The sequence below is a fragment of the Cebus imitator genome, unplaced genomic scaffold (assembly GCF_001604975.1).
Source record: "Cebus imitator isolate Cc_AM_T3 unplaced genomic scaffold, Cebus_imitator-1.0 Scaffold0, whole genome shotgun sequence".
NCBI classification, from domain to species: domain Eukaryota; kingdom Metazoa; phylum Chordata; class Mammalia; order Primates; family Cebidae; genus Cebus; species Cebus imitator.
Window position 1 is genome coordinate 4125678 of NW_016107315.1, and position 13881 is coordinate 4139558.

Below are 13881 nucleotides of genomic sequence, written 5' to 3' on the forward strand. Positions count from 1 at the left end.
TTAAAAACATTTTTTTAGGAGACAAGGTCTTGCTATGTTGCCCAGGCTGACCTCGAATTCCTGGGCTCAAGCAATTCTGCCATCTCAGACTCCCAAGTAGCTAGGACTACAGATGTACAACATCATGCCTGGCTACCACATATGATCTTTTAACAGTAAATGTTATAGTTCTCAGAACATCTGATTGTTCCAAGACATATTCTTCAGATAACACCTAAGCTGCACTGCTGTGAAACCTCCACTACCCTTTAATGTTCCTCACCTGAGGGGAAATCACAGCTGCTCTTCACAAACATCATAAATAATAATCTATTCCATGCATATGTGGGACCTACTGACTGTCAAGCACTGGTGTATACAAGAAGGAACAAGATAAGGCTCCTGCTGTCATTCCTCTCTAGTGAGAGAGATAAGGTACACAAAACCACTGAGAAAAATATCATCCAATACCAGTGACAGATTCAGTCCAATCAGTGACTAGGGGTAGATCAGTGATAGATCCAATTGAAAAATCCAGTGATAGAAATATCCAATCAGTGATAGATCCAAACAAGGATAATGACTACCAGGTGATTTTGGATTTGAAGGTGACACAGGGCCTCAGAAAGGTGAAAATGAAGTCAAGAACTAAACCGTAGAAGACAAGTAAAGATCAGAGGGAAGAGCAGTGCAAAGACTCTGACACAGAAAGAAGTCTGTATTGGTCAAAGACGAGAGAAAAGCTCCGTGTGGTTACAGTAAAATAGAGTAGGTGGAGAGCAGTACCGAATGAGATCAAACAGCCAAGGATCAGCTCATGCATGGGTTTGTAAGATGAAACAAGAAGTTGAGAATTTCTTCCAAGTGAAGATGAAGGCACTAAGAGGGTTTTAGACATGGGAGTAACATGATCTGACTGATATTTTCAAAAGTTCATCCTACTTGTCACATAGAGATGTAATAACAGGTAATCCAATCCTTTCACTAAACACACACACACACACACACACACACACACACACACCCCTCTTAATAGAATGCCAAGAAAAGACTGTATTTGCCGAAAGGTGTTTTTAGTTTTATTTTTAAGTCCTGAATGATTTCCCAGGTGTATCAGTGTCTTCAGTCTGCCAATTCTAATAGCTACCACAATCAGCACATTTAAGAACTTCCTCTTTAGACCCTATATGTTAATATAATTTTTACTGTGCTGACAAATTTGACAATTAAAAAGTCAAAGAATACTGAAGAAACTGGAGTTTGAACTGCTGCTATTTAAATATTAAGACATCTCCTTTACTAAACATATCAATACTTAATGAAAGCACAGTTCATGAAACAAGACAGCTGACATTATTATCCTGAGAGTTAAAAAGCATCTCTAGCCTGTAAATTCTACCTTGAGTTCCCAAAGAAAGCATTTATGGGGCATATGCAAAAAATAAATATAACCAACAAAAGTGAGATATACAAGAACAATATATCTACTCTTAGGTTTCCACAAATTCAAGATTGATGTTTTTAAAACAAAAGAAATAATTAGCTCTCTGAGAAATAATACCTCTGAGTTTGCTCTCAAATTACAGAACAAATTATTTCTGGACTTAATACCATATTCTTTAAGCACAAAATTTATTTTGTGGATAATTTTCCTCTGCAGAAGCAATATGAAGAAGCTATCTAGTGAATGCAAAATTTTTATTCCATGGTAAACTGCTAAAATTATACCCTCAAAAATATGACATGTTCTTACTTGAAGATCTCTTTAACTGAAATTCTAAATTCTGTGAAGACTCATGCTCTAATCTCTTCCATTTAAAATTCTGCAAAATAGGTCACCTAAAGATTATCCTTATTTTTAAACCACTTATTATTACACATAGTTCTAAAAATATTGGCCAAAACCTTGAGTTGTTGGCATTTCACCTTTCCCCACTTTTACTATAGTAAGATTTAAAGGAAATGACTGAAATTGGTACTGTGAAATATGACTAGGAGCATATTCTGAAAAGTTTGATCTACAGTTCAGACCACAGAACAGATGTCAAAGAGAAAGCTCTTCTGCATCTATGCATGGGTTTCAACAAAATAGCTGTTACAGGACTCCATTCTCAAAGCAAAACTGAAAATTAAAGAAACCACTAATTTGTACAATTTCTCTGGAAGTCTAAGTTTTACTCTGAAGCTATGAATGTAAAATTTTACATACAGCAAGCTTATTAAATCCTATTAGGCTCAAACATAAACATTCCACCACCATGAAGAACATAAATAGCAAGTTTAATAATTACATAAAATATATTCAGGGCAATTGCTGCAACACTCACTTTATATATCACAGGCATTCAGAAGAACTGGAACATGCATCCTCATCGCCCATGTGTGGACAAATATCCACAAAGAACCACAGCTAAGACTAAAGCTGCTTGTTATTTGAAGGCACCAACAGAAGGCTTCTGGAAATTTTAATTGTGGTTTCTTAAAACAAATTTTAAGTAGCACATGATGCAGAGATCTAACAAAGACCCTTCCTAACCCAAGACCATATGCAAGTCAAGAAACTCACCTGTGTTATACTCCTTCAGCTGCAAGTTCTTTACAGGCATACCATCAGGAGTCCGAAAAGCATTAAGAATCTGCAAAAATATGGCATCTACACTAATGATACAAATCATAATCAAACACTGAATATTACATTTTTCCCTAAAGGTTTTATCATACATTATTTAAAGCCATGATTATTGTGTAAAAGCAAAGTTAACTATAAACACTCAAGGCATTCAAAAAACGTTGAATGAGTCCGGGCACAGTGGCTCATGCCTGTAATCCCAGCACTTTGGGAGGCCAAGGCAGACAGATCACCTGAGGTCAGGAGTTTGAGACCAGCCTGACCAACATGGAGAAACCCTGTCTCTACTAAAAATACAAAATTAGCCGGGCGTGGTGGCGCATGCCTGTAATCCCAGCTACTCGGAAGGCTGAGGCAGGAGAATCACTTGAACCCAGGAGGCGGAGGTTGTGGTGAGCCGAGATCACACCATTGTGCACTCCAGCCTGGGCAACAAGAGCAAAACTCCATCTCTAAAAAAGGAAAAAAAAAAAAGAATGAGTGAAACATAATTATTTAAAAATTGGCAGAATGCAGTGGCTCATACCTATAATTCCAGCACTTTAGAAGGCCAACGTGGGAGGATTGCTTAAAGCCACGTTTAAGATAAGCCTGGGCAACATAGTGAGACACTACCTCTTAAAAAAAATTTTTTTTTCTTAAGTATCCGGGAAAGGCCAGATGCAGCAGCTCACACCTGTACTCTCAACACTTTGAGAGGCCAAGGAGGGTGGATCACCTGAGGTCAGGAGTAGCAGCTCACACCTGTACTCTCAACACTTTGAGAGGCCAAGGAGGGTGGATCACCTGAGGTCAGGAGTTCAGGACCAGCCTGGCCAACATGGTGAAACCCCATCTCTACTAAAACTACAAAAATTAGCCAGGCGTGGTGGTGCACCTGTAATCCCAGCTACTTGTGAAGCTGAGGTGGGAGAACTGCTTGAACCTGGGAGGCAAAGGCTTCAGTGAGCAAGATCGTGCCACTGAACTCCAGTCTAGGTAACAGAGCGAGACTCCATCTCCAAAAAAAATAATAATAATTACCCAGGAGACCAGGCACAGTGGCTCACACCTGTAATCCCAGCACTTTGGGAAGCCAAGGCAAGAGGATCACCTGAGCTCAGGCGTTTGAGACCAGCCTGACTAACATGGAGAAACCCCGTTTCTACTAAAAATACAAAAATTAGGATGGGTACAGTGGCTCACGCCTATAATCTCAGCACTTTGGGAGGCCAAGGCAGGTGGATCACCTGAGGTCGAGAGTTTGAGACCTGCCTAACCAATATGGAGAAACTCTGTCTCTACTAAAAATACAAAATTAGCTGGGCATGGTGGCGCATGACAGTAATCTCAGCTACTCGGGAGGCTGAGGCAGAAGAATCACTTGAACCTGGGAGCCAGAGGTTGTGGTGAGCCGAGATCATGCCATTGCACTCCAGCCTTGGCAACAAGAGGGAAACTCCATATCAAAAAAAAAAAAAAAATTAGCTGGGTGTAGTGGCACACACCTGTAATCCCAGCTACTTGGAAAGCTGAGGCAGGAGAATCACTTGAAAGCAGAAGGCTGAGGCTGCAGTGAGCTGAGATCATGCCACTATACTCCAGCCTGGGCAACAGAGCAAGACACTGCCTTAAAAAAATTTTTTTAAAAAGGCCGGGCACAGTGGCTCACGCCTGTAATCCCAGACTTTGGGAGGCTGAGGCGGGCGGATCACGAGGTCAGGAGATCAAGACTATCCTGGGCTAATTTGGTGAAATCCCATCTCTACTAAAAATGCAAAATTAGCTGGGCGTGGTGGTGCGTGCCTGTAGTCCCAACTACTCAGGAGGCTGAGGCAGAATTGCTTGAACCCAGAAGGTGGAGGTTGCAGTGAGCTGAGATCATACCACTGCACTCCAAGTCTGGGTGACAGAGTGAGACTCAGCCTCAAAAAAAAAATTTTTTTTTTGACCAAGAGTGGTGGCTGACACCTATAGTCCCAGCTACTTAGGAGGAGAGTTTGAGCCCAGGAGTTTGAGGCTGTAGTGAGCCTTGATTGGGCCACTGCACTCCAGTCCGGAGTACCCCGTCTCTTTTTTTTTTTCCTCAGGTATATAAAAAAAGCAAAAGAACATAACCTTCTCAGGTATATAAGAAAAGCAGAAGAACATAACCTTCAAGGGCTCAAGCTCTCTGTACTCATACTGTGTACATTCCAAGCTCTCCTGCGTACCTGCTGTGTAACCTTTTAGTGACCAGTTTCTCATGTGTTAAACATAAAATGATTTATTGGGTTCAGGGCCATAGCACTTCCTCAGCATGGGCAGTTTGTTTCCCCATATTCTAATGAACTGTTCTCTCACTGCATTCAGGCCTAGGCTCAAATGCCTCTTCCTCAGTAATGTCTCCCTAACTATACAATATAAAAATTAGCCCCATAAGCATGCACGCCTGTAGTCCCAGCTACTCCCGAGGCTGAGGTGGGAGGACTGACTGAGCCCACGAGGTAGAAGCTGCAGTGAGCCATGACCGTACCACTGCACTCCAGCCTGGGCAACAAAGTGAGACTCTGCCTCAACAAAATTAAAAAATGGGCTGGGGACAGTGGCTCATGTCTATAATCACAGCACTTTGGGAGGTGGATCACCTGAGGTCAGGAGTTTGAGACCAGCCTGACCAATATGGTGAAACTCTGTTTTTATCTAAAATACAAAAATTAGCCAGGCGTGGTGGCATGTGCCTATAGTCCCAGCTACCTTGGGAGGCTGAGGCAGAATAATTGCTTGAACTTAGGAGGCAGAGGTTGTAGTGAGCCGAGATCGTGCCACTAGACTCCAGCCAAGGTGACAGGGCAAGATTCCATCTCAAACAAACAAATAAAGATGATGATAAAAATAAAACAGCCCCAATTCCAGTGACACTCTAAGCCTGTACTTTAGCTTTAGTTTTCTTTTTTGAGACCAGGTCTTGCTCTGTTGCCCAGATTAGAGTGTACTGGTACAATCTTGGCTCACTACAACCTCCGCCTCCTGGGTTCAAGCAATTCTCCTGCCTCAGCATCCTGAGTAGCTGGGATTACAGGCACATACCACCACATCCAGCTTATTTTTTTTCTATTTTTAGTAGAGACGGGGTTTTACCGTGTTGGCTAGGCTGGTCTCAAACTCCTGACCTCAAGTGATCCGCCTGCTTTGGTCTCCCAAAGTGCTAAGATTATATGTGTAAGCCACCACGCCCAGCCTATACTTTAGTTTTCTTCAGAGCATTTATTTACTGACTAAAATCATGTAATCTGTTTTTTGCTTGCTTTTTCATTATCCATAGAGGCAGTAACTTTATAATATACACTGCTATATCACCCGGTATCTAGAACAATGCCTGGCATACAGTAATGCTTAATATTTAGAGTGAATAGATTATATATGTGATAATTAAATAAACTAATGCTTATAAGTATCACACAATGCCTGGCACAGAGTATAACTGTCATAAGTTCAGCCCTAATTTAGTCAGCCAATCCTTTGATATTGGGCAGTTAGGCAGTTTCTAGTTTTTACTATTGTAAATAAACTGCATCTTTATGTATGCATTCCAGAAATAATATGTTCTAAAGGATGTGATCATGTCTCAAGAGAGCAGTCACTTGTCAAATATTTTTTAACCTCACCTCAGTGAGTACATGCATAAATGGCAAAATCTGAATAAACTTTACGAATTATAACAGAGTCAATTTCCTGGTTTAGATACTATACCATAGTTATGCAAAATATTAACACTGAGGGAGGACGGGAGAAAAATACACAAGCTTCTCAGCACATTTCTTTGCACCTTCTTGTGAACCTACAATTTTTCAAACTAAAAGGTCTTTTTAATTTTTAACTGACACAGAGAAACAGGAGAGAACATGTGCCTTACCTCTTCTTTTGTGGCATTTTCAGGCACCCCGCTTAATCGAATAAGCCTGCTGGGTTTTTCCTCACTTGGGCCAGTCCTATAATCTTGATCCTTAAATTCAGAATGAAAAATTATTTCACAAGTAAATATACTTTACTGTTCAAAACACAAATCGACATGAAGTTTAACTATTCAGGATCAAAAATGATAATGACATATCATGTGAAGATATGAAAAATTACAATTTTCTCTATTGTTTTGAGTGCCAGAATGTGACTTAAAATCATTAGAATATAAGTATGCTAAGACCAAGGCTCACTGAAAGAATCTTGAAAGGAGAGCAGCCGGGCGCGGTGGCTCAAGCCTGTAATCCCAGCACTTTGGGAGGCCGAGGCGGGTGGATCACGAGGTCAAGAGATCGAGACCATCCTGGTCAACATGGTGAAACCCCGTCTCTACTAAAAATACAAAACATTAGCTGGGCATGGTGGCGTGTGCCTGTAATCCCAGCTACTCAGGAGGCTGAGGCAGGAGAATTGCCTGAACCCAGGAGGCGGAGGTTGCGGTGAGCCGAGATTGCGCCATTGCACTCCAGCCTGGGTAACATGAGTGAAACTCTGTCTCAAAAAAAAAAAAGAAAGGAGAGCAAAACATGACCAGAGACAACACTGAATAAGACTTAAATAACCAGAAAGCCACACTAACATAGTCTCTAAACTGTAATTTTCTCAGTCTGGCCAACATAGTGAAATCCTGTCTCTGGTAGAAACGCAAAAATTAGCTGGTCGTGCTCCGCGTGCCTGTGGTCCCAGCTACTCTGGAAACTGTGGAGGAAAAACCACTTGAACCTGGGAGGCAGGAGTTTCAGGGAGCCAAAACTGTGCCACTGCACTCCAGCCTGGGAGACTGAGCAAGAACCCCAGTCTCCAAAGAAAAAAACCAAAACTTCCCTGGTCTGAGAATGGGGTGTGGGCTAGCAGCACTTCATAGGTCTGGTGAGAGAAGATAACTACATAATGTTAATTTTTTAAATGTCCCTGAATGATGGTGACAGGATAGGAAAATCTTCATGTAGCAAAAGCTTCATTAGGTTTTCCCTAATGATTTATCAACCGGGTTTGTGAAACAAACAAAACAACTTCCTGCCTTTGTTTTTACGTCTGAGGAAAGTTTTAGTGAGGTGTCTTATATTGTACTCCACACTACAGAAGCTTCTGGCAGTGATATAGGTTATATGCCAATCAGTCAAATAATATTGGTGTAAGTACAATTAATATTTGTTCAACTTCAAAGTATGAGTTAATATGTACATATGTAAACTCTAAAGTATTAAGTCAAACCTCCCAAGAAATTTTCCCAAAAACATGCATTAACAGACTTGATTTTAATTAATTTATTTATTTTTTTTGATACAGAGTCTCTGTCACCCAGGCTGGAGTGCAGTGGCACAATCTCAGCCCACAACTGCCCTGCCTCCTGGGTTCAATCAATTCTCCTGCCTCAGCCTCCCAAGTAGTTGGGATTATAGGCACCTGCCACCACACCTGGCTAATTTATATATATATATATTTTTTTTTTTTTGAGATGAAGTTTTGCTCTTGTTGCCCAGGATGGAGTGCAATGATGCGATCTCAGCTCACCACAACCTCCGCCTCCCGGGTTCAAGTGATTCTCCTGCCTCAGCCTCCCGAGTAGCTGGGATTACAGGCGCCTGCCACCACACCTGGCTAATTTTGTATTTTCAGTAGAGACGGGGTTTCTCCATGTTGGTCAGGCTAGTCTCGAACTCACAACCTCAGGTGATCCGCCTGCCTCAGGTGATCCGCCTGCCTCAGCCTCCCAAAGTGCTGGATTATAGGTGTGAGCCACTGTGCCCAGCCTAATTTTTTTTGTATTTTTAGTAGAGATGGATTTCACCATGTTGGCCAGGCTGGTCTTGAACTCCTGACCTCAAATGATCCGCCCACTTTGGTCTCCCAAAGTGTTGGGATTACAGGCATGAGCCACTATGCCTGGCCTTATTTTTCTTTTTCCCGCCACACTCTCTCCTGAGGTTGTACCACAAAGGTCTCTAACTCCTGGCCTCAAGTGATCCTCCCACCTCAGCCTCCTAAAGTGCTGAAATTACAAGCATGGGCCACTGCACCTGGCCAAATCGACTTTAAAAGGTAATGTCTTCATTGCAAAATTACAAATATAACCCTCCTTGCTTAAATCATATATTCAAGAAGTTTAACATTTAATTATGTTAGCTGCAAGAGGATAGATGCAACACTAAATCACCTCCTCACGACTAGGGAGACTCCTAAGTATTCTCTCAATGAATTTAAGTAAGAAAATGATCCCTAAACAACCACAGGCCTAACTAAGCGAGAGTTGCAAGAGTCAACTCCCAAAGACATATACTTTCAAACTAAATTGTCCGAAGGCATGTAAATCAGCACCATAAAAAAAAATAATTTAAAAACGCACATCAAAAATATGATCTGAAGCTAAGGGCAATGGCTCACTCCTGTAATCCCAGCACTTTGGGAGGCTGAGGTGGGGGGACTGCTTGAATCCAGGAATTCAAAACCAGCCTGGGCAACATGCTGCAACTCTGTATCTACAAAAAAATACCAAAACTGCTGGCCAGGCGTGGTAGTGCACACCTGTAATCCCAGCTCTTTGGGAGGCTGAGAAGGGTGGATCGTTTGAGATCAGGAGTTCCAGCCCAGCTTAGGCAACATAGCTAAACCTCATCTCTACAAAAAAAAATAAATAAATAAATACAAAAATTAGTGTGGTGCCACATAACTACAGTTCCAGCTACTCAGGAAGCTGAGGCAGGAAGACTGCTTGAACATGGGAGGTGGAGGTTGTCGTGAGCCAAGATCGTGCCACTGCACTTCAGCCTGGGCAACAGGGTGAGACTCTATCACAAAAAAGAAAAATAAAAAATAAACTAAGTAGGCATGGTGATATATACCTGTAGTCCCAGCTTCCTGGAAGGCTGAGGCGGGGGACTCCCTTGAATCCGGAGTTAAGAGGGTTGCAGTGAGCCGAGATAACACCACTGCACTCCAGCCTGAGCAACAGAGCAAGACTTGCTCTCAAAGGAAAAAAATAAATAAATGAAACCTAGCCAGGTGTGGTGGCTGGTGCATACCTATAGTTCCGGCTACTCAGGAAGCTGAGGTGGGAGGATAGCTTGAGCCTGGGAGGTCAAGGCTTCAAGGAGCCATGATTACACTATTATACTTCAGCCTAGGTGACAGAGCGAGACCCTGTCTCAAATATATACATATATATATTTCCTTCATATATATATATATATATATGAGAAGGGAAAATGAAGCAGGTAGAAAAGAATAAAAGAAAAAATATATATATAATCTGAGCTCAGGGCCTTTTCTCTAGAAATTTACATTCCTACATTCTACCCCTGAATATAAATTTTTCTTTCTAATGGTTATGCAAGGATAAAAATAAAATGATTAAAAAAATAAATAAGCTTCATCCTTCACAAAAGTCTTACTTAAAAGGAAAAAAAAAAAAAAAGCAATCCACCCCATCAACATACCTGAAGGTCCCGTTGGGCATCTCGGGCAGTTTTGCTCTCTGGAAAAGACTTGCTCTGGCCATAGCCAAACATCTGGCTTCCTGGCAGCCTATGATCCACATCACGGTACTCCATGCTTCTGTAGTCAGTGTCTTGCCGCCCAAGAAAGTCCAGACCGCCTTCTTCTTTAAACAGACCAGCATCTGAACTCTGCTGTTCACCTCCAGAAAGCTGTGACTTATCTTGGTCTTGAACTGGACTTTGGCTGTTCTGAAAGTCAGCTGGAGACTCATGTTCAAAGGCTACACCTTGTGTTTCTGCTTCTCTTGTTTCTGAATGCTCAAATTCTCCCTTCTGAATGCCAAAAGCAGGCCTTTCTATCGTACGGTCATGTGTGGATTCTTCTCTCCTGTTCACATTCATACCAGAATGTTCTCTATCTTGTGTAGAGGGCTGAATGTAATCCAAAATATTTGGATCCACAGGGGGCATCTCCCTATCTTTAAATTCCATACAAGGTCCCATCTCTCTGCCCCTAAAATCCTGATCAGTCCTAGACTGGTGTCTACCTCTGAAATCTGAATGTGGTGTATCCCTGTCCCTAAAGTCTAGATCAGCAGTACCTGAACCTCGGCCTCTAAAGTCTACTTGTGTTCCATCTTTGTCCCTAAAGTCCAAATCAGATACATCTCTATTCCTAAAATCAGAACGGGACTGTTCTCTGGCCCTGAAATCCAAATCTGATAAATCCCTTCCCCTAAAATCTGCATGGGATCCATCCCGGCCTCTAAAATCTAAATCATAAGTGCCCCGGCCCCTGAAGTCAGATGGAGGAGCATCCCTACCTCTGAAGTCAACAGCGTGAGCATCCCTGTCTCTGTAGTTCATATGAGGTGCCTCCCTACCTCTATAATCCATAGAAGTACCATCTCCACCCCTATAGTCCATAGGTGGTCCTTCTCTATCCCGAAAATCCCCAGAATGTATGTCCCTACCCCTGAAGTCCAACTGTGATGAATCTCTGCTCTGGAAATCAGAAGATGAAAAATCACCCCCCCTGAAATCATGTCCAGGTCCCTCCCCTCCTCGATAGTCACCATGCGGTCCATCTCTAGCTCCATAGCTGAAAGAATGCTCCTCTACATTTGAAAAAGGAGGCCCCGAATGCCCCTGGAAATCAAAGGGAAGTGAATCTCTGCCAGGAAAGTTGCCAGAGTGTCTCTCTTGAGCATGACTCTTAAGGGGAAGAGGAGGATAATCCCTGTTCCACCCGGGAGCAAACCTTTCTTCTTGGCTCCCACTGTAGAAACAAAGACAGTGTTATTTATATTGTCCAGAGAGTTTGAAATCTACACACCAGCATATTCTTCTCTAATCACAGCACATTCTTCTGTAAACATTTTTTTTTTTTTTGGCAGAGTTCTGTAACAAGTTCCTAGATCTGCAGAAAACAGCAAAGGTTTGCTATTTTAAGACGAAGTGGCGGAGTAAACTTTTATGCTCCCATTTCAGAACACGAGGAAAGTCAACACAAGGTTTTCAACATGACTGCTGCAGAAAAAGCTTTCACCCAGTCCTGCAACAGGGAAAATCCGCAATACCAAATAAGCTAACAATGGTGACATACTACAAAAGTTTCCATTTCCTACAGCCAGGGAACTTAAGAATTCCAAGGTCAACATGACGATTCCTATGTATCAGAAAAATCAATTCACTGTAAATTTCTTACAGTAAGTTTCAGTAGATATCTTTCTCACTGCTGCATCCAGGGGTAACATTCCAAAATATTTTCTTACAGATATAGCATGGACACTACCCAATCAAAATGGATGCAGGCCCAAAAGGAAGAAACACTGGTTGTAAATCACCAGTAGGAACAAGCACACCAGTGTTCATCAGCTGAGCATCAGTCCTGGCTGCATCTAAATCCCAGTTCTACAGTGGCTCCACCAAGAAGCACTCTAACCTGGGTCCTAATATAACAACTCAAGGGTATCACAGAAGGTACCATGAATCATGCCACCAAGCATGTGTAAGTCATCTAAGCCACCAACAGCATCCATGGGCTTAATGCTGAGAGGGACCTAGAGAGAGAGCGTTAGGCCTTCAAGCATGATCCCCATGACCCAAATGAAGAAACTGATATTCCATATTCCAATGCCTCATGCTACATTTTCATGGCAATAAAATCCATTTTAAAAATAGACACATTATTAAATTTACATTCTCAATTTACAGAACTCAAGAGATAAACAAGATATAACCTAATCTTTCATACTATTCTACTTCTTCCCTTTGCCTAACCTCCAGGGCATTTTACATGTTTTGGCTTCAGTCCAAGATTCCCTAAACTAGTTTAAACAGGCAATTAGGCACCTGGGATCCTAGGTAGGGAGACATGAAAAGACCTGAAGGGTCATCTGCTATTTAGCAGTAAAACAAAAGCATTAAGATATCAATACCAACTCAATTCTTGCCTCCCAGAACATACAGGGTCTACCATAAGACTCTTCTGAGCTCAGACTGCACTACTTTAGTAAAATTCAAATAACAACTGATTCTGGGTCACTCAGTTCAAGAGAAATAGTTGCAATGCCAAACCCGTTCTTTTTTTATTTTTTGAGACAAAGTCTCGCTCTGTTGCCCAGGCTGGCATGCAATGGCGCAATCTCGGTTCACTGCAACCTCCACCTCCTGGGTTCAAATGATTCTCGTGCCTCAGCCTCCCAAGTAGGTGGGATTACAGGCACGCACCACCATGCCCAGCTAATTTTTGTATTTGTAGTAGAGATGAGTTTCACCATGTTGCCCATGCAGGTCTTAAACTCCTGACCTCAGGTGATCCACCCAACTCCGCCTCCCAAGTGCTAGGATTACAGGTGTGGGCCACCATGACCAGCCAACCCTTTCTTAAAGTAATAGGAATTTAACGTTAACCTAAACACTATAATGATGTACATTTACTGGATTTTCAGAACATGATAACTTCCACTGACCCCCATTAACATTAGTTATGTCTATGTGGTTCATCATAAGAGCAGGAGGTTTAGATGTTCTTAACCAATAAAATTTAACACTAAAATTAGGATGTTACCACTAAATACAGTGTCTTCCATATTTAAAATAATTCAAGTCTTAATAGCTTGCAGGAAAATTCAAGCTTCATCACACACTAGTAGGATGAGGACTGATGTATGAAACCTACATGTTTTCTGACCAGAACACATCTAACATGGCCCTAAGGATTATCTTACCCTTCTAAGTTAAGATCAAATAGATTTAGAATAACTTACTGTAGCAGGGTTCTTATCTGTATTTTATACGGACTAACCAAGAAACAGTTCTACTAATATAAAATAACAGTAATTATGAAAATCATTTTCAACCAAATAAAAACAAATTTAAAAAGGAAAGTTCAAAGAAAATGTAATAAAATCATTTTCCTGTATCTTTTTTGGTTCAAACTAGTTCCCAAAAAAGGAATGCTATATAAACTATGTCTCCCTTCTGATCAAAGACCTTAAAAAACAACATATAATGACTTAAATTTAAAATTAATGTGAGAAGATATAATTTTAAGTAAGTTTAAACAAGTCAAAGACAAATGTTCTAAATTTGGAAAAAAGTTATACAATAGAGCTAAATTTACTTAACATTTCTGAATGCTTACCTAAACCATGTTAATTCTATAATTCCTTACTTACAAAATAGTTATCTATAAATAGGAGTAACAAGAGGATAGATTACAATTTAAATATTTTTAAATGTTAATGTACAAGCCCATTAATCTAGACTAGAGGTCAGCAAACTTTCTCCATGAAGAGCCAGTTCATAAATATATTGAATTTTGTGGGTTATACAATCTCCATCATAGCTATT

General features: G+C 41.2%; 1 protein-coding gene across 1 annotated transcript in view; it reads right to left on the reverse strand.

Annotated features, from left to right (window-relative positions):
• RBM6 (RNA binding motif protein 6) overlaps positions 1-13881 on the reverse strand; it is a 138736-nt gene that overhangs the window by 104839 nt on the left and 20016 nt on the right. The window contains exons 3-5 of the mRNA XM_037736710.1: positions 10024-11302; positions 6483-6572; positions 2546-2615 (exon numbers count right to left, since the gene is read on the reverse strand). Of these exons, the coding sequence (XP_037592638.1) occupies positions 2546-2615; positions 6483-6572; positions 10024-11302 (1439 nt within the window). The remainder of the gene's footprint in view (positions 1-2545; positions 2616-6482; positions 6573-10023; positions 11303-13881) is intronic.